Here is a 23648-nt window from a genome sequence, read left to right as displayed (position 1 = left end):
CATTCAGAGCTGGGCCATACCACAGCTTCCGGGAGCTGTATGGTGCGGCCCACCGACCCAGTGCCCCAGCTGGAGCACCAGTGTGGCCCACAACCCAGATCCCCAGTGGGAGCTCATGGGTTGGCTTAAAATGGCTCGTGGGCCAGATCCAGCCCACAGGCCGTAGTTTGCCCACTCCTGATATAGAATGTTTTTTTCCACACTATATATTTAATGGCTCACAGCAATAAGTCTAACTGATATTGGTTATTTTGTCCCTTGAGTATATTTCATAACAAACCAAAGTGCGGTCAAGCAATTGACTATACAATTTAACAATATGATAGCTGAAGAATCAACATTGTTAATTATTTTAGTATTGATCAAAGCAGATTAGAAAGGATAGGGACAAACATAACAGGAAGATCTGCACAATCTACTTTAGTGACATCTCATTCTGGTGCTTACACTTGGGATCATGTTGCAATACTGTCCCACCAATCCCAAGCATTTAAAAATCATGCATGAGTCCCCCAGAAATCATGACCCTGATTGAAAATCATGAGATTTTATAACATATTTTGGTTCTTTTTATTTGCCTTCTGGTTCTGAAGATTTTAGGGTTCACATTTATAGGCTTTTCTCTGCAACCAGGAAAGCTAAAAACTCTTTTTTTTAAATGGAAGAAAAGCTTCCCATATAATAAAATTCAGCAGCTGAGGCCTTAAATATTCTGAATGCTCATCATGAGATGATCTGGAGGTTATAGTGGATCACAAATTGAATATCTCAGAAATGCGATGCAGTGGCTAAAAAAGCTAATAGCATTCTGGAATGTATCAACGAGAGTCCGGTATGTGAGAAACAAAAGATAATTGTTCCACTCTGCTCTGCACTGGTGATGCCTCAGCTGAACTACTGTGTCCAATTTTGGGTGCCACACTTCAGGAGAGATATGGACAAAGTGAACAGCATCCAAAGGAGACAAAAAAAATGATAAAAGTTTTAGAAAACCTGACCTATGAGGAAAGGCTAAAAAAACTGGGCATGTTTAGTTTTGAGAAAAGAAGACTGAAGAGGGTCTTGATAACAGTCTTCAAGTATGTTAGGAGCTGTTATAAAGAGGAGGACAATCTATCATTCTTCATGTTTGCTGACCATAGGTCAAGAAGTAATAGGCTTAATCTACAGCAAGAGAAATTAAGATTAGCTATTAAGAAAAACTTTTTAACTAGAAGGGTAGTTAAGCGCAGGAACACACTTCCAACAGAGGTTGTAGAATCCCTGTCATTGGAGGTTTTTAAGAATGGTTAGACAAACACCTGTCAGGGATGATCTAGCTTTACTTTGTCCTACCTCAGCACAGGGGGCTGGACTTGATGACTTCTCAAGGTCCCTTCCAGCCCTACATTTCTATGATTCTATAGCAATACTGACACTTATTTCACAGCTGAAGAGGGAAGGCCAATGGAATGAACCCTACCAAAGGGGAGCCAGTCTGAGAAACCAAGCAGAGCATGCACAGTCTACTGCAAATGGTGTCAAATTGGCTTAACGGAGAAATTTAGAAGAGTACCACTCCCATCTCCCCCTTCCCTATCCCATTTCAGTCCTTGACTGAAACACAGAGATCTCAGGTGACTTGCCCAAGGTACCACAGCAACTCAGTGGCAGACCCTGGAATAGATCCTAAGAGTCCTAACTTTCAGAACCCTGCTCCAACCATTAGTGGGAACACCCACTTCTTCACCAGGAACTTTTAAAAATTGTGGTATATTGTGACTTATTTCTCTTTTTTGCCATAAACCCACTTTTCTTTTGAAATTACTATAACTTATTAAGTAAGGTACTTACTACAGAACCATAGCCATGCTGGCATAATCCCTCAGCCTACAGAGATGGAAGAGGATTTTCTGTCGCTATAGGAACACCATCTCCCTGAGCGACGGTAGCTAGGTCAATGCTTCTGTCCATCTAACTGCGTTTACACTGGGGGTCAGGTCGCCATAGCTACAGCAATCAGAGGTGCGCTTCTATATTGAAGAAAGTTGTTAAGTATGTACCAGGCTGTACTCAGACTCAGAAAACATTTAAACACATACTTACTTTACTTGTATATAGTTCTATTGACTTCAATAGGACTAATCAAGTGCTTACAATTAAGTATGTGCTTAAGTGTTTGCAGGATGAGGGTCTGACATGTTAATTCACATTCTGCTTGTTGGAACCTTTTATTTAATTTAAATAAAAATTGAAGAATCTGAGGTCACCCCTTGGTAGTCTGAATAAAGATTATTTAAATATCTTAAAAAGCTGTAAACACTGAACTACCAGCATATGCTTTAGATTCATTTTCCCTATGTTTCCTTTTTACGTGAATATTCTCAAATTATGTCTGATCTGCCTTCTGTAGTCACATCTAATAACAATTAGAACGTGCAATGGAATAAAGATTCAAACCAATGGAAAATGTATGAATAGACTTTGGGGGAGTAGTATTTTATTTAATCTATCACCTGATTTGCTTGAAAAAATATTCGACAGAATAAAATGTGACATTAAGCTTACTAAACAGAAAATCACTGAACAGAAAATTATCAAATTTGAAAGGTGCTGAGATTAACTGTGCTTCAAGTTCATTGATTTCTGCACATATTAATTAAGGGTTTACCTTTAATAATGTATAGAGATGCAGTTATCATTATATATGATAAAGTAACTCAAGAAGTTACCCTGGAACTTTATGAGTACATTTTAAAGTTATTCTAGAAAGGAAAGGATTAGACTTTTATTAAAAATCAGTGATATTTTAATCTGGCCAGATAGGGTTACCTTAACAGACAATAGTTTGAGAATTATCAAAGACAAAAGGACTAATTCTGATGACAAAACACATATTGGAATAAATCAATTGGTTCCCAGAATTTTTTGGAAATCACTTCTGTCCCTGGTAATATATCTGTATCTGATTGCACAAGTCAGGATCAGCTGTTTTCAGTTCTAGCAATACATGCTGTTTAATATCCATTGATATTAAAGGAAAGCATGTACATGCGTGCTTCAGTGCAGGAATGTACCTCAGAGGATAATGTCCTAAAGTGTCTCTTCAGTTGGCACTGCTGTCTTTAGCAATTTGGTTATCCACTTTGCTAAAGTTTTAAATGTAAAGTAAATAAAACATAAATAGACTGGACCCTGCAGATGGTTTAACAGACATATATCCAAAGAAATGTGTGTGTGCATGATCCTGGCAAGACTTGAAGCTAAGAAAACTTTGAATGTTGATTCTGCTGACTCTTGCAACATTTGCTATTGTAAACTCACAGCTGTAGGTATAAGCGTGCACACTATTTCAATTGTACAAGAGTTGGAGATGGGCTTGAACCAGAAGGTCAGATGTAATGAGGCAGATATTCAACTAGTGTAAATCAGCATAACTCAGTTGAGATCAGTGAGACCATGAGAGTTTACACAACTTGAAAATCCGGCCCAAATCTATCACACACTTGATTAAAACCCTTATTTGTTTGTTTTGCTTCTTGGTTCGTTTGATGTTCAGTTTTCTTGTTTATTTTACCACTGTAAATTTGTGGAGTTTATTTTAAACATATATATTCAGCATGTTAGAAAATGTGCTTTTGATAACAAACTCAAATGAGCCAATATATTGCAGTCAAAATCTTCACATTCTGGTTAGCGTAAAAGTCAAACTTAGGGATTCAAAGGATGCATCAGAATCCAAACTCCTAATGTAAGCTCTGTTTTCATCTGGTCCATTACAGAAACAGGACTGAGCTGGGGAAAAAAAATCAAAACTCAGCCCATATCTGGGGAATTTGGTTCAGGCCCCATCTTGAGTTCAAATGTTGTAAAAGTTATTAATACTTGCACCATGCATTCAGGAAAGGGAGAACTCTTTTCAGACTGTGAACTCTTAGGTCAGGGTTGGCAGGGCCTCATGATCCATTGCCTTGCACCTTGTGCAGCCATCCTCGGGAGTGCAATACAGCACTCTGGAACAGGAAGGGTAGCGCCCCACACCGGCTTTACGCTGGGGTCAGTTACCCCCACAAAGCAAGCAGAGCAGCTGGGGCTCATGCCAGTCTCTTTGCTCTGTAAGGCCCAGCAGGCTCGCTTCTGGGTGCCTTGCAGCAACGCCTTATTCTTCGTGCATGCCAACGTGGTGCAGCGGTGACCGCCTTCCCGGCCTAAGGCAGGTCTGGACAGGTCCCCGCGCTGCAGGCGAAGGAGGGAGCAGGAGGGGTTGCATTGAGTGCAGATAACCGCCGATGAGGCGTGTCAGGTACCGCTGTGGGTGTGCAGCAAGGTGCGCCCCACCCAGAGGCCAGGGGCTGCTGCCGGGCCCTGCGCGCCGGCTATATACAGCGAGCGCAGCCGGGGCAGCCCGCGGCGCGCAGCTCTTTGTGTCGTAACAGGGGAACTTGGCCGCGCCAGAAGCCCTGCGAGGAGCGCCTGCCTCGTTGCGCCGCGTGGCGGGGGGGAGGGGGCTCCTCCCGCCGCCATGGCCGAGCCCCGCCTGAAGAAGCGCCGGGGCAGCCTGCCCGTGTGCCCCGGCCACCAGCTCGCGGTTGGCAGCCGGGTGAGGCAGAACTTCCCGGCGGCGGTGGAGGAAGGCCTGTGCGGGGTCACCAGCGCCCTGCTGGAGCTCGCCTACCGCCTCCAGGCGCTGGTAAGGCAGCGGGCGCTCCCGCCCGCCCCGCCGCTGCTTCCTGCCCGCCTCCCGCCGGGCTCCGCTTTTATGCCGCCTTCTGCTCCCCTCCCGCTCGGCCCTTCCCCCAGCGTTCCGCATCCGCCCTGCCACCCCCGTCTCTGCTTCCCGCCGGCTCACCCCTTCCCCAGCAAAAGAGGGCCAGGCCCAGCCTCAGAAAGCCCCCTCCCCAAAGCGACCGCTTGAATCCAGGTGTTGTGGCTGCTTTCATTCACCTGGGAGGGGGAGTGAGGGGGGATTTGATAGCTGCTTTCAGCTACCTGAAGGGGGGTTCCAAAGAGGATGGAACTCGGCTGGTGGCACGTGGCAGATGACAGAACAAGGACTAATGGTCTCTAGTTACAGTGGGGGAGGTTTAGGTTGGATATTAGGAAAAACTTTTTCACTCAGGGAGTGGTGAAGCACTGGAACGGGTTACCTAGGGGGTGGTGAAATCTCCTTCCTTAGGGGTTTTTAAGGTCAGGCTTGACAAAGCTCTGGCTGGGATGATTTAGTTGGTGTTGGTCCTGCTTTGGACTAGATGACCCCCTGAGGTCCCTTCCAACCCTGATAGCCTATGTGTTCCAACAGGTGTACAGCAGGCTCAGGCACCAAGGTGATGGGTGCCTTGGAGCTATAGTTGGCGGTCCCTGTGTTGCGCTAAATTTATGAGAGCCCTCTTGAAACAGGGGTAGGCAAACTTTTTGGCCCAGGGGCCACATCTGAGTGGGGAAATTGTATTCAGGGCTATGAATGGAGGGGGAGGGTGTGTGGTGTGCAGGAAGGGGCTCAGGGCAAACGGTTGGGCTGCAGGAGGGGTGAGGCAGGGGGCTCAAGGCAGGAGGTTAGGAGGCTCAGGACAGGGGGTTGGGGTGCAGGAGGGGTTCAGGGTGTGGGCTCCAGCCCAGCGCTGCTTACCTCGAGTGGCTCCAGGGTGGCAGTGGGGGCTAAGGCAGGCCCCTGCTTGCCCTGGCCCCATGTCACTCCTGGAAGTGGCCAGCATGTCCAGCAGTGGCTCCTGGGGGTGGGGTGGGGCAAGCGGCTCCACCATGTGCTGCCCTCACCTATGGGTATCACCCCAAAGCTCCCATTAGCCATGGTTCCCTGTTCCTAGACAATGGGAGTTGTGAGGGCGGTGCCTGCAGGCAAGGGCAGCACAGGGTGCCCTCCTTTGCCACAGGGATGTGGTGCCGACTGCTTCCGGAGTGGTGCAGGGCCAGGGCAGGCAGGGAGCTTGCCTTAGCCCTGCTGTGCCAGAGCTGGCAATCCTGCGGGCCAAATTGAAAGCCCTGACAGGATGGATTTAGCCCGCAGACCATAGTTTGCCCTCCTTTGTCATAAAGACACAAATGGGAAACCCACTTACAGTGAGATCAGTTATAATGAAACTCCATTGATAGGACCAGATCCTAAATTCCTCACTCCCAGTTTCACTCAGGCACCAGTCTCACTGCTGGGGTATAATGGAAGTATGGAGTTCAAGTTTTGGCATGTGTAGTAGCATCAAAATCCCCCCCAAAATTTTCAGCACATCAGTGTTTAGGTTGATTTTCCAGTTTGAATGAGGATTGGTTGAGGGTGGGGAAAGGAAAGACCACTATGGACCACAGACATGTAATTTATAGGTTCTCACAGCAGTTTAACTTTGCACTTCAGCGTATACCAGTTTGCACAGCTGAGGATCTGGCTCGGTATTTTTCGTTACTAGAGTGAATGTTAAATATATACCTTGAATGTTCACAGTAGGCCAGAATCTGCTCTCTCCCTGTGGTTTCAGCTGAAATTAACATTATTCCCAGAAGAACGAATCCATCAGTAGAAGCAAAAGAATGATAAATTCTAAGCTTCTGTTAATTTAATCTTACTAGTTATTTGTCCTAATATTGACAACTGTTCGAGGGCTGATTGTAGGCTTCAGAGCAGTAGTTTGAATAGATCTTTTCTGTACTAAGGGATTTAAGAGAGAATGCTTAAATTTAAAAATACATGGGACTGGTCCACCACTGTGTTACTCCAATTTTACACTAGTGCAACTCCACTAAAATCACTAGAGATATGCTGACAAAACTGTAATAACACAGTAACAAATCAGTGCCATGTATATTCTGCAAAGCTCGTGTGGAAAACTGGGTGTATAAGACCAGTTTACAAGAGGGGCCAAAAATAAGGAATCCTACAGCTTTGGGATAAGTTGCTTGGAAGCAATGGAGGTTGTGTGTGGTGAAAACTGGTTGTGTTTGTGAATCAGTGAAAGATCAGTTTGTTTTCCTATGAACATCACTGATATTTGAAGTGAAGACCAGCAAGAGGTTAATCTTACATGAACTTAAAAAGACAAAACAAAACTGTTTACACTAATGCTTGGATTTCAGCAGACAAGTCTTTAGTTTTACTCTGAGTAACAAAAGCCCACAACAGACAGATCAAACAATAACAACACATTAGGCTGAAATATCAAATATTAAAGAAATGTGCACTTTACAAAAAAGCTATTAATCAGTTGTTGAGGAACAAGGATGATCAGCACCCTACATCTCATGCCCCATGCTGCATTCCTTAGATAAAATGTCCATTGATTGACTTCAGGATCTGACCCTCAGTGTATCTGTGAGACCCTTTGATCAGCGTTGGTGTAAAGCATCAATCCAATAAAAAGTATAACTGATAAACATCCACCTGTTAAGGCAGAGGGTTTTTTTGTAGATTTATTATAATACTTGGCACTTATAGCTGGGGCTGGTTGAAAATTTTCTATCAAATTGGTAGCAGACAAGTCCGTTCTAATAAATTTGATTGATAATATAGTTCACAACCTACACGCGGATATTCAGATAAAATCTTAAATTGTATAATGTGAAAATATGTAATTTTAATACTTTTCTAGTCTCTTGAGTTCTAGTGATTCAAGAGACACTGTTATGCATTTGATTATTCTGTTTCTATTTGAAGTGGTATAGCACATTGCTACTGAGGAATGTAGGTTGACTTCTTATAAACTTTACAGTCCTTTAGTAGAGTGTTACAGGTTTGGTTGGTTCTTTTTTGGGGGGTGGACATGTTATATTGAATGAGTGCTTGGCATGTTTTGGTAGATGGGTACTGTGTGTCAAATTTAATTACTTAGGCTTTGTACACATTTGTAAATGAGAGGTTGGGGAACAGAAGAAGGTAGAAAACACTAAGAAATATGCATACCCCCAAACATACACCTTTCTGTGCCAGAATGCATAGGTAGGTCATAGGGCTGCAACAGTCCCTCAGCAGACTACTCCATTGAATAGTCTGCACTAGTGGCAACTCTGCATCTCCTATGCAGGCTGATAGAACTACTGGATCGATGTAGTTGTAGATCCTTTGTCTCCTTGTCTGACTGGCCCCCAATGTTACCCTTTCACCATTCTTCATATTAGCCTGTGCAGGGCCAATGCAGAATCCTCTTCCACAGTGCAGAGGCCCTCATGTGCTGTGGTCTAACTTGCACCTTCTTGTTATGGAACTTAAATGGTGAAAAGATCTTGGGACTGGTTTTTCACACCCTGGGTGCATTCCACCCAATATGAATAAAACTGACAGTTGAGCATAGTTTAAATCAGTGGTCCTCAACCTTTTTGTCTGGCGGGTGCCAGATGAAGGACCATGGCAGCAGTGGAGCACCCGCCAAATTTCTGCAGCATTTCGGTGGCGGCGCCGCCGCCGCCGCCGAAATGCCGCAGAAATTCGGCGGCATTTTGGCAGATGCTCCACCACCGGCCAGGATGCGGGCGCATTTAGATGCTCCCACTGGCACCATGGCGCCCGTGGGCACTGCGTTGGAGACCCCTGGTTTAAATCTTGGAGTGTCTAAAGTTACTGTACTTCTCTACAAAGCCATTAATTCAGAGGAGCAGAATTTTGCCTGTAATATATTTATAATAAATCTAAGTGGTACCCTTAAGGGGGGGCAGTGTGTGTATGTATGTATACATAGTATAGTTATGTATTACCAGTAATATTTCCCTTGGAAAATGACTAGTCAGCATTGTCTATAAGGAAGTTGATTAAACTGAGGCAGTCTGTTTTTCTTGTGTGACCTAAATCTGTTGTAACTTTTTTTCCTCTCTTTCATATTTCCAAATTTACATATCTTAAAGTTAGTTTTAGCTGAGTCCTGTCTCTTAAAGGGACCAATCCTATATTCCTAATGCACCCAGCATTTCCAGTTAAGTCAATGGGAATTTTGGGTATGCAAGGAATGCAGGATTGGGCCCTTAGCAGTTTCAATATACTTCTATTTTTATTTTTTTAAATAACCCTTTGTCTTTTGGAGTTGTTCTTCAAAATGGAAATCTGGGTAAGTTGATTTGGGTTCGGGGGGATGAGGGCATTCAGTATGAAGAATTAGGCAGAAGAAGGGAAAGGAGAGAAGAAAGGAGAGAAGTAGAGTGAAACATAAGGTTAAGAAGAGTGAGACTGGGCAGCTAAAGTGTAGATAGGAAAGGGGTGGGATGAAGGTGTATCAGGAACCAACAGCAATGCAGTAAAGGAGAGAAAAAAATCCAGTTACAGTTTCAGAATGTAATGTACAATGATGTCAGGAGGCTGAGATGGTTCTTCCTGGCTGCTGGTATCTGTGGAGACCATAGACTGGTGCCTCCCCATACTGGGGGCACAATCTAAAGGGGAGGACACGTGACTTCCCACGTCTCCCCCGCCCAGTGACCTCAGCCCCACATTACCTGCAGGGAGGGGAAGAGTGAGGTCTGTCCTCTACCTACTCCTCTCCCCCTATGTTTGGCTGCTCTCCCTGGCAGCTAGGTGGAGAATAGGACAGAGCTGCTTCTACCTGAGAGAGCCTGTTTGGGAGGCAGGGGTGACCCCTCAGAGCTTCTCTCCCTCACCACCCCTGGCAGGCCAGTCTAAGGGGGGCACTTGGCCCCCCTACACATTGCCTCTGGTGGAGAGGGAGAGGAAGCTGATGATTTTGGTGCCCTAAGTGGGTCCCTCTGGGTCTGCTAGTGGTGATGGTGAAAGGATCTGGATACTTTTCCCTACAGAGAAAGACAGTCATCAGTTTCTGATAGCTGTTTAATTTTTTCCCCAAATCAAAAACCCATTTGAAGCTAGAAGTCATAGGAGATTATCACTCAAAGCAAACAGTGTCACCAAAACAATAGTCTCATGTCTAATGTTCAGTGGACTGGGATGTGTGTATGTATTCTTAAAAAGATGCAAACTACCTGATCTGGAGCAGAGCCGCCCAGAGGATTCAGGGGGCCTGGAGTCTTCGGCGGCAGGGGGCCCCCGCTGCTGAAGACCCGGCACTTTGGCGGCAGGTCCCGGGGCAGAAGGACCCCCCTGCTGCCAAATTGCCACTGAAGACCTGGAACAGAAGCAGTTCCGGGGGCCCAGGAGAAGGTGAAGGACCCTGCTCCAGGGGCCCCAAAAACTCAAATGGGGGCCTCTGCAGGGCCTGGGGCAAATTGCCCCACTTGCCCCTGCCTCTGGGCGGCCCTGATCTGGAGGAACATTTGACTTACTTCATTTGTAATAATTGGGGTAGAAGTTTTTAGAGGTGCCGCAGGCAGTCAGAAGCACAAGCACTATTGAAAATTTTCTCTTTTGTTCTTTAAATATTAGATCTGATTGACCTGTATTTTGTTGGATATTAATTTCCCCCTTCTTTTCTCCTAACTCCAGGCTTTCATACTTTAACAGCAATTTTTTTTTGTTTAAATATGTAGGGTGAAGTTTTTGATCAATCTGATGTGGCTCTACCAAACTTTTCAAAGTTTTTCCAGCAGCAGGCTAAAGAAGAGAAGGAAGCTGCAGAGGCCATGCTGAAATACCTACAAGAGAGAGGAGGCCATTACTGTACCAGAATCATCCAGGTGTGCAGCAGACAAATCTGCTCTTCCATAATCAGCAAACTCATCTATACATCTGTTGTGCATATCTGTCGCTCCCAAACTCTGGGTGTATGCACTGTTAGCTTTCCAAATACTTTAATTCCCCAATCATATTCACTTGTTCTTCTTTAGGGACTTTTTTTTTTTTAATTAGACATGCAATCTTGACTCTAGGGTTTGCATTTTTCTACCCAAAGATAAAATAAGGGCACTCCTTCATATTTTTCTCTAACATTTTGCTACCCTAGTCAGTCTGGTGTTTGTTGCTATGGTAGAGGTAGCTATGCAGAACTTTTGCCCACAGACTCTGAAACTGAGGGCCGGATTCTGGCCTCAGTTCTCTGTGGTGCAAGTCCCTTGACCTTAGCAGAGTTACTTCAGTTTTACACTGGTATAATAGAACTTGTCCCAGAGATTAAGCCAAATTTTAATCTCCCTACACAAGTATAAATCATGAGTAACTTGAAATCAGTGAAATTGTGTGTAAACTCTTATAGAAGAATCAGGCTCCTCAGACTTCTGTATTCAAGTAGTGTCCTATAAACAGTTAAATGTGTAATACTGCTGTCTGCCCTTCACAGCATTCATTTATAGCAGCCATGAGTTAAAAAGTTGCCCTTAAGTAACTGTAACACATTCAGTTTCCATATTGTAGACAGAGGGTTGTTTTGTTTTGGGGTTTTTTTTGGGGGGGGGGGAGGGTATTTTGTTTGGGGTTTTTTGTTGTTTGGTTGAGAATGAACCTCAGTTATAGCTGCAGCTATCTGAATCCTTACTGTCTGAATTGAAACATGTTATTGTTAGTAAGTATACTGGAAGTGGCAGAATCTGACCACTGACTCAGAAAAGATTTAGTAAATGCCCAGAAATGGAAGGAGCTGTTGCAAAACCCTAGCATCCTTCTGCAATGCATTTCTTGTTTGGAATACCAGGGGTTTCAGGGAAATAGAATTGTTAGTCATTGCTATCTTGCTTTTTATGTTTCCAGAGACCAAACTGTGAACATGTATCCAATGTGGTGAAGGCCCTTGAAGTAGCATTGGTTCAATGGAAAACAATGACAGGATATTTTGAAGAGCTTTATGCCCTGAGCATTGAAAATGCAGACCCTCATAGTGCAAGTACTATTAAGAAACAATTTGTTGAACCCAAGATCTGGAAGATCAAGTTGGTGGGAGACCTCCTGACCAATGCTCACAGGCTTGTGTGTTCCCAAGATGGCAGAGGCAACCTTGGAGACTACCTTATGGAACGGTTACAGGAAGAGCTAAAAACAGGCATAGAGACAGATTCTAGGCACCACTGCACCCCCTGTACATTTCTTCAGCAATGCAGAGGGACTGCAAAGGGGTTGCAACAGCCCCCAAAAGAATTCTCCCAGAAGAGCAGTAGCATAGGGCCAATGCACGCAAACCAGTGCTGTCCTTCCTCACAGTCTCTGGGCAAGGATATGCCAGGGATAAAACAGAGGCAAGAGAAGGAATAGCTGGAGCACTATGCCCATTCTCGGCCATGGAGAAACCTATAGGCAGCCACAGGGGAGGCTGATGTAAGTTGTCAGCCCCAGGGATGCTTTGGCTCCAAACTGAGTCTCAAATCCAGGAGATGAAGTGATGGTTTAAAGCCCCATGACTCCGCCCCCCTTCCCCCTTTACACTCTTCCTCCTGGGCTGTGCTTTCTATGCTATGCCTCCTCCAAAGTGCAGCACAGAATCTAATCTGTAATATACCACCTCATATCATAGGTATTAAGGCTGCTAGATATAGATAATGTCAACATTAATTTAACCTTTCAGAGTCTCTTACCCATAAATAACATTTCTTTATTTGGAAACTACCAGACCTCTAGGTTTCTTTCCTGTCTTAAATGGTTGATTGGATTATTTAGTGCAAAAGAGGTTTAAGTATATAAGGCTTTTTAAAGAAAAAACCTTTTTAATACAGAGTAATTTCTATGATGGAGAAACTATAGCTTTTTATATTATTAAACAAATAAGATATTATACAGTGGTGTTGGAACTATTTTTATAGTGGAGGGTGCTGAAGATGGAAACCATGTATTTGGGTTGTTACTACTACAAGTCAAGGGATGCGGCAGTACCCTTAGTTCCATATTATAGCAATACAGATTGTATTATGTAATCATTCTTAAACATTTTTACTGTCTTGGTGAATATTACATGGATATTTTTAAGAGACTTGTTCTTAAAATGAGGGGGACTTCCATGATATTCTTATAAATTTTGTAGCAATTATAATAGAGTAATTCAATAAACTGCTTTCTATCCAAGTTATTTCTAGTTCTTCACTTCTCAAAGATGAAGGATATTAATGTTTTGTACACAGTTATGAGTGCTTATTTGTAGGAACATAGCATTCCACTGTTTCTGACGGTTGGGCTAGTTATCTGCTTTGCTTGCACTCAGAAAGGCTATTTGGTGGATAGCTCAACACCCTCTGAATCAGTAGTGAACCAGTGTACCAGAAATTCCTTCTACAGACTTCAGCCCTTTGTAAATACCAAAATGCTGGTACAGTAGTTAGTTGTGAATGCAACCAAACTACTCCTCTAATAACACATTGCAGTTAAAAACAAAAACAAACCATGCACACACACACACACAAAACAAACACATTCAAGTAGCTTGCGAATAATTCTCACAATACCTCTCCACGATGCTATTTGAGTCATTTACCTTTCCAGAATCTGGTGTAGACTCACTAAGTTTTCATCGTGGAAGGCTAATTTAGTCCCCTAGCCTACTCCCAAAACTCCTCCCATTGCAGGCTAAAGGGAAGTCCAACAAAACAAATAGTCCAAAATGAATCCAATATTTACAGTGCAGGGACTCTCATGTCATATTTTACCACTGGACTTCTGCCACAGGTTTTTGGCAGCCACCAACAAGTAGCTTCTGCTCCCTCCAGGTTTCCCCCAGGCTCAATAATCCCAAACGCTACCAAATGCTCAGTACTTTAACCAGCTCCTTGGCACTCCATTTATACTTTTTCCCAAGATTCTTCCAAAATACTTCAAGACCTTTGGAGAGATCAAGTGTAAAATCTTTTTCAGGAGGAATACCCCATAAAGAGTTGCTACCTCCTTAGTTTCTGACTTACTGGGCAAAGGAAACTCTTTATAGCTCTACTCCCTTTCCCAGGATTCATTGCTGCCTAGCCTACAACTACAATAGTCTAGCTGCACAAGTTCCAGAATGCCATATTTGTAGGCTGACTCAGGAACAGGTTTAAAGCTGATCTTAGAAGCCCTCTTAAAGGGCCAGATAACACTGCTATATATAGTTCTAAATTATTCCCATTCTGCAAATGGGACAACTAAGTTAAATGGCTTGATAAGGTCATCTAGTAAGCCTGTGACATAGCCAGAAGTAGAACCGAGCAGCCCTATCTCCGTCTCATGCTCTTAACAATTGTAATATGCCACCCTTCCCAATTTCTCATTCAAAATAAATATGGTTTATTACACATCTAATACATATATTTTACTTTGTTTAGTTGCTAGGAAAATACTTCACAAAGAAAAAGGAAAGTCTATTTCTTTTTTGTGCTCAAGAATCAATGTTAGAATAGCAAAGGGTTGAAACAAGAAAAGTTCCACAAGTTTGCTACTTTACCTCTCAGGAACAGCTGGGATATATAATTATGAATGTGTTAGGGTGGTCAATAGCTGATCTCATTGGGACATATCGCTTTTCAGCGCTGGGGACAAAGTGAAAGAAAGAGGTAGTGGAGAGTCAGAATGATATTAAACCTAGTCAGTTTTCTGTTTAAAACAAAATTGATTGGGGGGGGGGGGGTCAATGGTATAATGTGACTAACAGGGCTCAGCCTTGACTCTATCAGAGAAGGCATAAGGACTTTTTAGATGGAAAATTGGGAACTGTTGAAAAATGAAATTACATTAAAAAGAATTAATCATTAATAAATCTAATTGAACTGTTGTATGAATAGGAATTCAGGATTGGACCACAGTAAATATTTTAATTTTATGGACTATAAATGAAATAGAGGCCCCCAGTGAAGTCAATGTGAGCTTTGCCCTTGACTACAATGGAGCCAGGATTTCAAACCATGTTTATATCTGCAGCAGGGACACTAATTGTAGGCCAGATTAGATTAAAAAAAATTATTATTACTCTATTGTGGGCTAAGATTCACCTCTTACCTGTAGTTATAATCCTTGTTCCAGTGCTCACTGCGGGTCTAACCCTGAACACCTTGCCGACCCAGAACCTCCATTGAGGTCAATGGGAGTTGCAGATGTGCACCGTGTGCATGACCAGGTCCACTATGATGTGAGCACTACACTAGATGAATTAAATTAACAATTTACTTAGATAAAAAATGATTGTCCTTTTTGTGATTTTTTTTTTTTTACATTCTTACAATTCTTCTGAAATGGGCAAAGATATATTAAATGTAACAGTCTCTCATAACATTGCTGAGTTTGTTAGTGCAAACATAAACTCAACAATTTCTTACTTGATTTTTGTACCCAGAAGGAAAAGAACTAACCATTTATGAAACTAGCAAAGTAAGTTCTGAGTTGAACTGGGGGTGTGTTCATTTCAAATATTTGTTATTGCTTTATGTCATGAACAATGTTAGAGTGCTGGAAAACAAACACATATACTGTTGCACTCTTCCAAGCAGAAGCTGCTAAGTAGTTTTAAAACCCCATTTATCATTATTATTGTTTTGTTTTATTTATTAAAACAACTAATCACCAATCATAGATTTGGGATGAAAGGTTATGAAAGTCCAGTTAATGCTAACTGCAAACACACATGCAAGTATGCCTACTCCTGTGGATAACCTTATCCATGGGAAGTTAATTGCATACATAAGTCTTTGCAGGATCGGCCCCTTTAAAACGGAAGCAGAAATTGTTCAAACACTTCTAAATCAGCAACAAAGAGAATTAACATCAGCTAAAACACTGGAAATAAGTGATATTCTAAACCATGAGCAAAGCCTTCTAAACGTTATATGTGAATTCTGTAAAGGGAGGGTCCCAGCATCTGTTTGGTGCTGACATGTTTTTTTCTAAAGGCCCAATTCTATCACCCCTGCTCACTTCAACAGCACTGTTATTCCAGAAGCTGAAATGTATGTGAGTGCATGCACAGCAAGGGAGTACTCAGGATGAGTGAGGGCGGGTGTCAGATTCCATCTCTAAGGGCTTGTTTACACTGGCAATTTACAAGGCTGCAACTTTCTGGCTTGGATGTGAAAAAACACCCTCCATAGTGCAGCAAGTTTCAGCGCTGTAAAGCGCCAGTGTAGACAGTGCACCAGTGCTGGTAGCTATGCCTCTTGTTGAGGTGGGTTTTTTTGTGCTGTGACCACACAAGACACATTAAAGCGTTTTACAGTGTTTTACAAACAGATGCTCTTAGGTGAAGGGGTGACTCACAGTGCAAATCAAAATGCCATAGTAGGCTACATCAAACCCACTATTGCTTTGCTGCACTGGGGCTACAAATAGTTGTGAACTCAGTTCTCCTAAGGGGTTTCATTACTAATGCATTAATCCACTGGTTTTTTAGAGGAATCAACTTGTCCCCAAAATACATGACTGCAGTTAACCAGTGTTAGGTCATGTCTCCTAAACCAACATGGGGCCTCAAGTGCTGCTCCAGCAGCCAACCCCTCCCCCACCCAGTTTTCTGTAAGGTCAAAATGTAGCCCCAAACTGGCCAGGCTTGCAATAGCTCTGCTTGGGCTTGGCACATCTCCTCCAGCCTCAACATATGCCTTTTACTGCTACCAGGCTCCAGTAAGGTTGAGGCACCACAAGTCCCACCAACCCAGTGAAACTAGTGCAATAGCTAGGTAAGGCTGCTTGCGTAACCCACACACCTCCTGGGTATGGTGTTCTGCCCCATCTAGTAGCAGGGAGACCACTTAAAGAGAGAGCTAAAAATGAGAGTGCTCCACAGCCCTAGCTAACAGGCAGTTGGCTTTTAGCTCAGGCGGTAGACGCCAGACACTAAGTTCCAGGGGTCCCAGGTTCAATCCAGTCCCCATTACACTTGCTCACCTAAAAAGTTGCCCAGGTGCTCCTTGCACCACAGGGATCTGCTCTGCAGGTGGCACCATTACAATGAGAACCTTCGGAGTAATATTTCAGGAGCCGCATTTAAAGAGACAGCTTGAGCCTGAGGCGAGCAGAAACCAGCGGGGTTTCTGTGAAGCTCTGTCAGCTGCGTGAACTACGCAGTTTTAGAGAGTGAGGGGGCGTCCCCTAGCGGGCGAGTTGCGCAACATGTGCCGGAGGGGCGTCTAGCTTTCCTGATTCTGCGCATTTAGAAGATTAAAATACCCCTCCCCCATATTAGACGGGTGGGAATTGCTGTAAGTGTCTAACCAAAGCCCCCCGCGGGATTCCAGCGGCGCCCCGCTGCTCAGCACCGCGCTGGGCGGGGCTGGACGGGCTAAGCTTGCACGGCCACGCGCAGCCCCCTATGGAATAGCGAAGAGCTGCTGGGCAAGGCTTTATCGCCCCCTACTGGCCCCGTGCTTGTGTAACCTTCGCTAGCTGTATTCCCCCCCTCCCATTTCTCCTGCCTTCCCCCAGTCCCCATCTAGCCCGTTCCCCAGCCCCGGCTACCGAGACCTGTAGCAGTCCCCAGGACGAGGCGTCCAGACGGCTTCCGTGGGCCTTGGGTGGCGTGTTCTTTACTCAGGACTCGTGAGGGGCTCGTTGCACGGACCAGCTGCTATCTCTCGCTCTGCGTCCCACCATGCCCCAGCCCCAAGGGCTCTAAAGCGGGCTGCCAGGAGCTCCCTCCCGTGCGTGATGCCCTTTGAACACACCGCTAGACCACTCTCTCCTTTCCCCCACCCCAACACGTCCTCCCTCGTCTAGATTTACACTGATTTCTCCGTCGTGTTAGAAAGACCCCCCGTCCGCCCAGCCACCACACGTTATCAGCCTGGAAAAGATTTGGAAGAGAGGAGCACAAATCCGGGCAGGCTGATTAAACACTATTTCTGTGCCCGAGACAGCCCAAAAGTCAACGAGGGCTGGAATAAACCCACTGGGAGGACGGGAAGGGGAGAAATGGCTGGGTGGCCGCCTCCTCTTTCTGCAAAGCAAGTCCACAGCAGAGAATTGCAGCGATACGTGATTACAAGCTGCTTCTTTCGTTTTAGACTCAGCATTACCACAAACCCCACGGAATACCTTTCCCTGTCAACCGAAAGGCTGACGCGTGACGTGAAGGTTGAATATATTTCTAGATAATCTAAGGCAATGATTGCCTTTCAGGAGCCAGTCTCTATACACTCTTGACGCAGACTCTCCATACCCACTTTAAAACTCATTTCCTTTATTTAAAGGTACCATCTCTCCAGTTTTCTGTTAAACACGCTTTCCCTCCCCCCTCCTCTTTTCTTCTTGGTCCCTATTCTCACAGTTTTGCATACAGTAAAAAGCAAACCAGAGATAGTAAAAAACAAACAAATCGATTGCATCTTCATCGGGAAGCCGGCGATCAATGTCAGTATCCCCTCCTTTCTAAATGGGGAGCTGGCAACTGGGCATATACCAGGCGGCTCGCATGGTGTTCAGGAAAAGGCTGGAACGCTCTCCAGCTTGATTTCGAATTATTTTAGGGGATTCTTTTACAAATCAAACTCAAGAGTACTATTATCTGGCCAGAGACATGGCATTACTGTTACAACGGAGTCACGTCTATTCAAAATGATGTGAAGTCTACGTGGAAAGTTTTCGAACCATTCAATGTTTTCTCCTATCAGACCACAAACTGATTTAGTCAATCAAAGAAAATGATTTAGAGGGGAAAACACCGAAAATACAGTAGTCCTTTTCGCCTTCAGACTGCTTCCCGGACTCTTTGAAAATCAACTGAACCCTATTCCTAGTTACAAAAGTTACACAGCATTATATTTTTTTCACTTTTGCAAATCATTGTATGAGAAAATATTAGGTTCCTAGGACAGAAACTAAAAGCAGGAGAGGGGGAAAAAACAAAAAATGCATCTGTGGGATCCTAAAAACAGCATCCAGTTCACTTGCATTTCCTGAAAAGACAAAATACAATAGGAAGGAAAAAACTCAACCTGCAATGCGAAGCTATATTTTCGTCTGAACGAAAAAGTTGCGATTCCTATGTTTACAAGAAGGGCCAATGTTCCCTTACAAGCGATACCACTCAATATATCAAGCACGTGAAGATACATTTTAAAGCTACCATTAAAGGAATGTATATTCATTTCTTTGTGACTCATTTGGTTCTATCGTTTTATTTTAGTGTTTCTTAATCGCTGAACAGAAGAGAACTTTTGCAAAATGCAATAAAAGAAAAGAAATATCTATTTTAGCTAGCTAGCTCTATCTCATCTGCAATAGCCAATAGTTCAGTTTAACAGCAGAAATCTTTTGCACGTAGCAAAAGACTCAGTCGGAATAGCACAAATCACAACCAGAATATAGTTGTTTTTATTTTCTTTGCAATATTATTAATCAGGAAGCCTTTACATAAAAATAATATCCCAAAACATTTACAGAAATACAAAAACCTAAAATACCATTTGAACAAGGGTTAGAACAGGAGCGCTCATGCAGAAAAGAGTTAAAATAAAGATGATCCCACTGTGACGCTTATTTTCTGGCTGCAGTTTGACATTTGCAAAAAGTTTCCTACAACTTTTGCCTGACAAGGGCTCCAGCTGCCCTCCAATCAGACGCGACCCCTTCCCTGCCCACCCCCTCCAAGACCCCAGCCGCTGCCTCCTTGGGGCTAAGGGATTGGCCGGCAGGTGAAAGGGAGCTCGTCCTGCAGGAATCCCCACCCGCCCTCAAGCAAGGCTTTGGGATAAATAGAGTCACAAATTGTGCTGTCTGGATGGGCATCGGGGAAGGTATTTCAGTGTCATGCCAAGGCAGCTCTGAACTGGGCAAGAGAGACAATCACCAGCCAAAACTAAAGAACTATTTTGTCTAAGCCTAGGAAAGTGTCTCTCTCCCAATTAATTGGAGACTGGTGTGAGAGCGTTAAAAGTCTGGGGGGAAAGTTAAACTAGATTAATCTGGTGTCTGGAAAATAAATTCCCCGATTAAAGCAGTTTTGCTTTGCACTGATCGGCTGGGCTCCTGCGGCTTCTGCCCCTGCTTTTATTCCTGCCCACTCCACCCTTTGCTGCCCCCATGGACTTGCTAGGCCCCATGGAGATAACGGATGGCTCCCTCTGCTCCTTCTCGGCGGCCGATGACTTTTACGATGACCCCTGCTTCAATACCTCGGACATGCACTTCTTCGAGGACCTGGACCCGCGGCTGGTGCACGTGGGTGGCTTGCTGAAGCCGGAGGAGCACCCCCACCACCACGCGCACCACCACGAGGACGAGCACATCAGGGCGCCCAGCGGCCACCACCAGGCCGGCCGCTGCCTGCTGTGGGCTTGCAAAGCCTGCAAGCGGAAGACCACCAACGCCGACCGGCGGAAGGCGGCCACCATGCGGGAGCGGCGGCGGCTCAGCAAGGTGAACGAGGCGTTCGAGACGCTCAAGCGCTGCACCTCCACCAACCCCAACCAGCGCCTGCCCAAGGTGGAGATCCTGCGCAACGCCATCCGCTACATCGAGAGCCTGCAGGCGCTGCTGCGGGAGCAGGAGGACAGCTACTACCCGGGGCTGGAGCACTACAGCGGCGAGTCGGACGCCTCCAGCCCTCGCTCCAACTGCTCCGACGGCATGGTGAGTGCGGGGCGGCGTCCGGGGTCTTCGGCCCATGAGATGGGACATGAGGCCCCCCTCCTGTACCCTGATCCTCGGGAGGAGGGAGGGCAGCCCCGCTACCCCCCATCATGATCCCTGGGAAAGACACTGGAAGTCCCAACGTGTTTCCGGACCCTGGGATGGGAGATGTGGTCCCCATTTCTACCCTGATCGGGGAGTGGGCTCCTATGTATCCTGGCCCCTGCCTGTGAAGGGAGATGGGGTCCCTTACATACCCTGATTGGGGAGCCTGTCTTTGAAACCCCCCTGAGTGTAAGGAGGGGAGTGGCTGATCCCTAGGAAAGGTAGAGATCCCCATTCCGATGTGCCTGCTGCCCTTATCGCTGAACCCTTCAAGGACAGACCTGGGGCAGAGTACCTAGGGGATCCTGGCTATATCTCCCTGAAATAAACGTGGGAGTCACAGGAGGGCTGGTGAGAGATACACTTAGTTTTCTTCCCTCAGTCATAGTGGGTGCTATCACACTCTGATTTCAGTGAAGAGAGCTGGGGCCCACACTCCTTAGGAAGGGGTTCCCTCTGCGACCAAAGTGCATCTGCAGATCGGGAAACTGATGTTCCAGCTCACCTGTAGTGCAGCTCTGGAGAAGTCTTGCTTGGGTTCCACAGTCTCTGATCCTTATAAGGGGAACCCGAGGGGAGGGGAGCTCCTGATCCTGGAGTAAGGAAGGGGAATCTCTTCACCTCATTGTGCAGCTAGGGCTGCAGTCTCAATGTCCCTGGCCCCCACTCCTCAAACACAGAGTACCTCTGAGATGGGAATCACAATAAAGGTTTAAGAGCCACTGGGACAGAGGGCTGTTCCCTGAAGGGGATGGTCATTACTGGAGCTGAATGTTTGGGAGGATAATAGAGTTAGCAGAGCTGAGGGAAGCTTTATGTAACTAATCCCTCCTCAAAATACAGCATTCTCTTTTCTTTTGGTGGTAGAATCCCTGCTATTGGGTGTGAAAGTATCAAAGTATAAACCATATCTGGTAGGCTGTTTTTCTGTATGAAATGGTAATAGAGTGCTAAGAAGAAAGACTACTGATGGGCGAAACACTTTTAAAATATTATGACAATCAAGTGCTTTCCCCACCAACTCCATTAACAAATCAAGGACCAAATGTTCTGTACTGTAATTCAAAGAGTCAGCGTAATCACTGATTACAATGTTATGAATTTATCTTTGTGTGTACAAAGAAATTTTTCTTTGTGTGTGGCAAAAAATCCTTGGAATAATTCAGTAATATAAAATATTCTGGATTTAATATCTTCCCTAGAAGGTTTTTTCCCCTCATTCTGGGAAGCTAAAAATTTACCCTATTTCAGCAAGGACTGAGGCTATGGTGCAGATCAGAGATTGGAATATGAAATTAAGTGGTTTTTGAAGACTGTGAAAATTCTGTTTCTGAGCTGGTGATATGTATCCATTCTTTTGGTTTCCAGATGGAGTACAGTGGGCCCTCTTGCAGCTCTCGCAGGAGGAATAGCTATGACAGCAACTACTACACAGAATCACCAAATGGTGAGTATTTGCCTTAATGCCAAAGACAAGTGTGTGGAGGTGGAGACTGTCAGCAGAGCAAACTTCCCCTGCCCCTTCTGTCACCACTTGTGCTCAGCCAGCAAGCTGTAGGCATTGATACAGGACATCCCCCTTCCCCAATTGTTTCTATGATTCTGTTTGCAAATGTGGGGACATCTTGTACGTGCATTTCATGTAACAATTATATTCCTTACATTGTGCTTTGGCATGCATGTTCATCTCTGAAAACAGGTTTCAGATTTTAAATTGCTTTGCAACAGAAACTGACCCACCCAAAACCTTGGATCCAAACTTTGGAGAAGTTCTCAGCTGAATCCAAAGCAACTAACCCCCTTTCTGTATCGAACCAAAACCCTGGCTCCAAATTCCCTCAGACTGGTGGTAGTTCACATCCAAACTTTGATGCTTGGGCCCTTCGCTACTTTGCAAGTTCTAATATTGTCTCTGATTTTGACTGATTGGCATCCTTCAATAATATTTATTTCATATACATTTCCACTGAACCTTTATGTGCTCAGAGCCATGCAAGGTTGGTTGTTTTTTGGGTCCTCTAGAAGAATTACTTCCCCAATTACTCATTGGGTTTATTGATCTCCTTTTCCCTCTATCCTTAGATCCAAAACATGGGAAGAGTTCAGTTGTCTCCAGCCTGGACTGTCTATCAAGCATTGTGGAGAGGATTTCCACAGATAATTCCACCTGCCCAGTGCTGCCTACAGTGGAAGGTGGAGCTGAGGGCAACCCCTGCTCACCCCAAGAAGGAGCTACCCTGAGTGAGAGTGGAGCCCAAATTCCCTCACCTACCAACTGCACCCAGATTCCCCATGACACCAGCAATCCCATCTACCAAGTGTTATAAAGCCAGGTCCAGCTGCACTGTTATGCAAACACAAACTGCTATATGCTGCAAGCTCGAAGACCTGCCTTGAAAAGACTATTTCTTTTTCCAGTTCTAAAATATCTTTGAAAATTCCTTCAAATATATAATTTTTCAAACCTATATTACTTCAAAATACACTTATTTATTGGTTGTTGAACTAAAGCTATTTAACATGTCTAGAGGTAAAATTGCATAGCACAACATGGCCAATGTTTATAATCTGTGCTTTGGGGAATGGGAACCTGGCTCTTGAGTTCTGGTAACACTTTTGAAAAGAAGAAAACTAGATGAATCCCAGGAGTAATGTCATGAGACTTCCTTACTGTTACCCCCAATCCTGCCCAAAATAAGGTTGTGGACCATTTTTTGTAATACTTTTTTGTATAATTGTAAATAAGAGTTGCTTTGCAAAAAAAAAAACAACCCAAACAAAAATACAAAAAATAAGGAATTAAATATTTAATGTTGCTTGGTTTGTCGTGCCAAACTTTAACTTTATATATTTATACAATGTGGTTGCCAAGAATGTTTTCAACAATATTCTAAATAAAGATCCTTATTTATAAAATCAGTGGTGTTACCCTGACTTTCCTTAGGACTTCTAGAATTACTACCACATTTAGAAGTGGTGCTCTGAGTGCTGCACTTGGCAGGAGGAAGATTCAGGCTGTGATACAGCACAGCAATCCAGCCGTGTCCCACGGAGTCCAGTTATTGTGCTAAAGTGCTTTGCTGAAGTGGGGTCCATTTTTTTGGTATCCTTCTGAGGTGCTTTCTTACCTATTTCTGTCTTAATAATCTGAGATTATTATGAAATCTATATAGAGCCAGAAATACTTGGTACTTTACAAGCATAAAGACTCGTTCTCTGCCCCAAG

The 23648-nt window shown here is 44.5% G+C and overlaps 2 protein-coding genes across 3 annotated transcripts; both read left to right on the top strand.

The window, feature by feature from the left end:
- The first annotated feature begins 2766 nt into the window (after positions 1–2766).
- On the top strand, positions 2767–12862 carry LOC127052295 (ferritin light chain-like). Of its 2 annotated transcripts, none has more exons than XM_050955838.1 (3): positions 2767–4196; positions 10408–10554; positions 11561–12862. In XM_050955838.1, exons 1-3 carry the CDS (start codon positions 4152–4154, stop codon positions 12056–12058), a joined length of 690 nt encoding a protein of 229 aa, XP_050811795.1. In that variant the 5' UTR covers positions 2767–4151; the 3' UTR covers positions 12059–12862. The 2 variants fall into 2 exon arrangements, with proteins under 2 accessions (XP_050811795.1, XP_050811794.1); XM_050955837.1 differs by lacking the exon at positions 2767–4196 and adding an exon at positions 4265–4669.
- A 6589-nt stretch (positions 12863–19451) lies between these two features.
- On the top strand, positions 19452–23205 carry MYOD1 (myogenic differentiation 1). The gene is made up of 3 exons (XM_050955836.1): positions 19452–20317; positions 21791–21869; positions 22505–23205. Exons 1-3 carry the CDS (start codon positions 19769–19771, stop codon positions 22747–22749), a joined length of 873 nt encoding a protein of 290 aa, XP_050811793.1. The 5' UTR covers positions 19452–19768; the 3' UTR covers positions 22750–23205.
- The last annotated feature ends 443 nt before the right edge of the window (positions 23206–23648 follow it).

The sequence above is a fragment of the Gopherus flavomarginatus genome, chromosome 5, assembly GCF_025201925.1.
Source record: "Gopherus flavomarginatus isolate rGopFla2 chromosome 5, rGopFla2.mat.asm, whole genome shotgun sequence".
Lineage (NCBI taxonomy): Eukaryota > Metazoa > Chordata > Testudines > Testudinidae > Gopherus > Gopherus flavomarginatus.
This window is presented reverse-complemented; position numbering and strand designations above follow the sequence as displayed.

Excerpts from the sequence above, each read along its gene's own strand:
- LOC127052295 (XM_050955837.1), top strand. The coding sequence starts at position 4,502 with ATGGCCGAGCCCCGCCTGAAGAAGCGCCGGGGCAGCCTGCCCGTGTGC. Across the intron at positions 4,670-10,407 it reads CCTACCGCCTCCAGGCGCTG|GGTGAAGTTTTTGATCAATC; the intron begins GTAAGGCAGCGG and ends TTAAATATGTAG. Across the intron at positions 10,555-11,560 it reads ACTGTACCAGAATCATCCAG|AGACCAAACTGTGAACATGT; the intron begins GTGTGCAGCAGA and ends TTATGTTTCCAG.
- MYOD1 (XM_050955836.1), top strand. The coding sequence starts at position 19,769 with ATGGACTTGCTAGGCCCCATGGAGATAACGGATGGCTCCCTCTGCTCC. Across the intron at positions 20,318-21,790 it reads CCAACTGCTCCGACGGCATG|ATGGAGTACAGTGGGCCCTC; the intron begins GTGAGTGCGGGG and ends TTTGGTTTCCAG. Across the intron at positions 21,870-22,504 it reads CTACACAGAATCACCAAATG|ATCCAAAACATGGGAAGAGT; the intron begins GTGAGTATTTGC and ends CTCTATCCTTAG.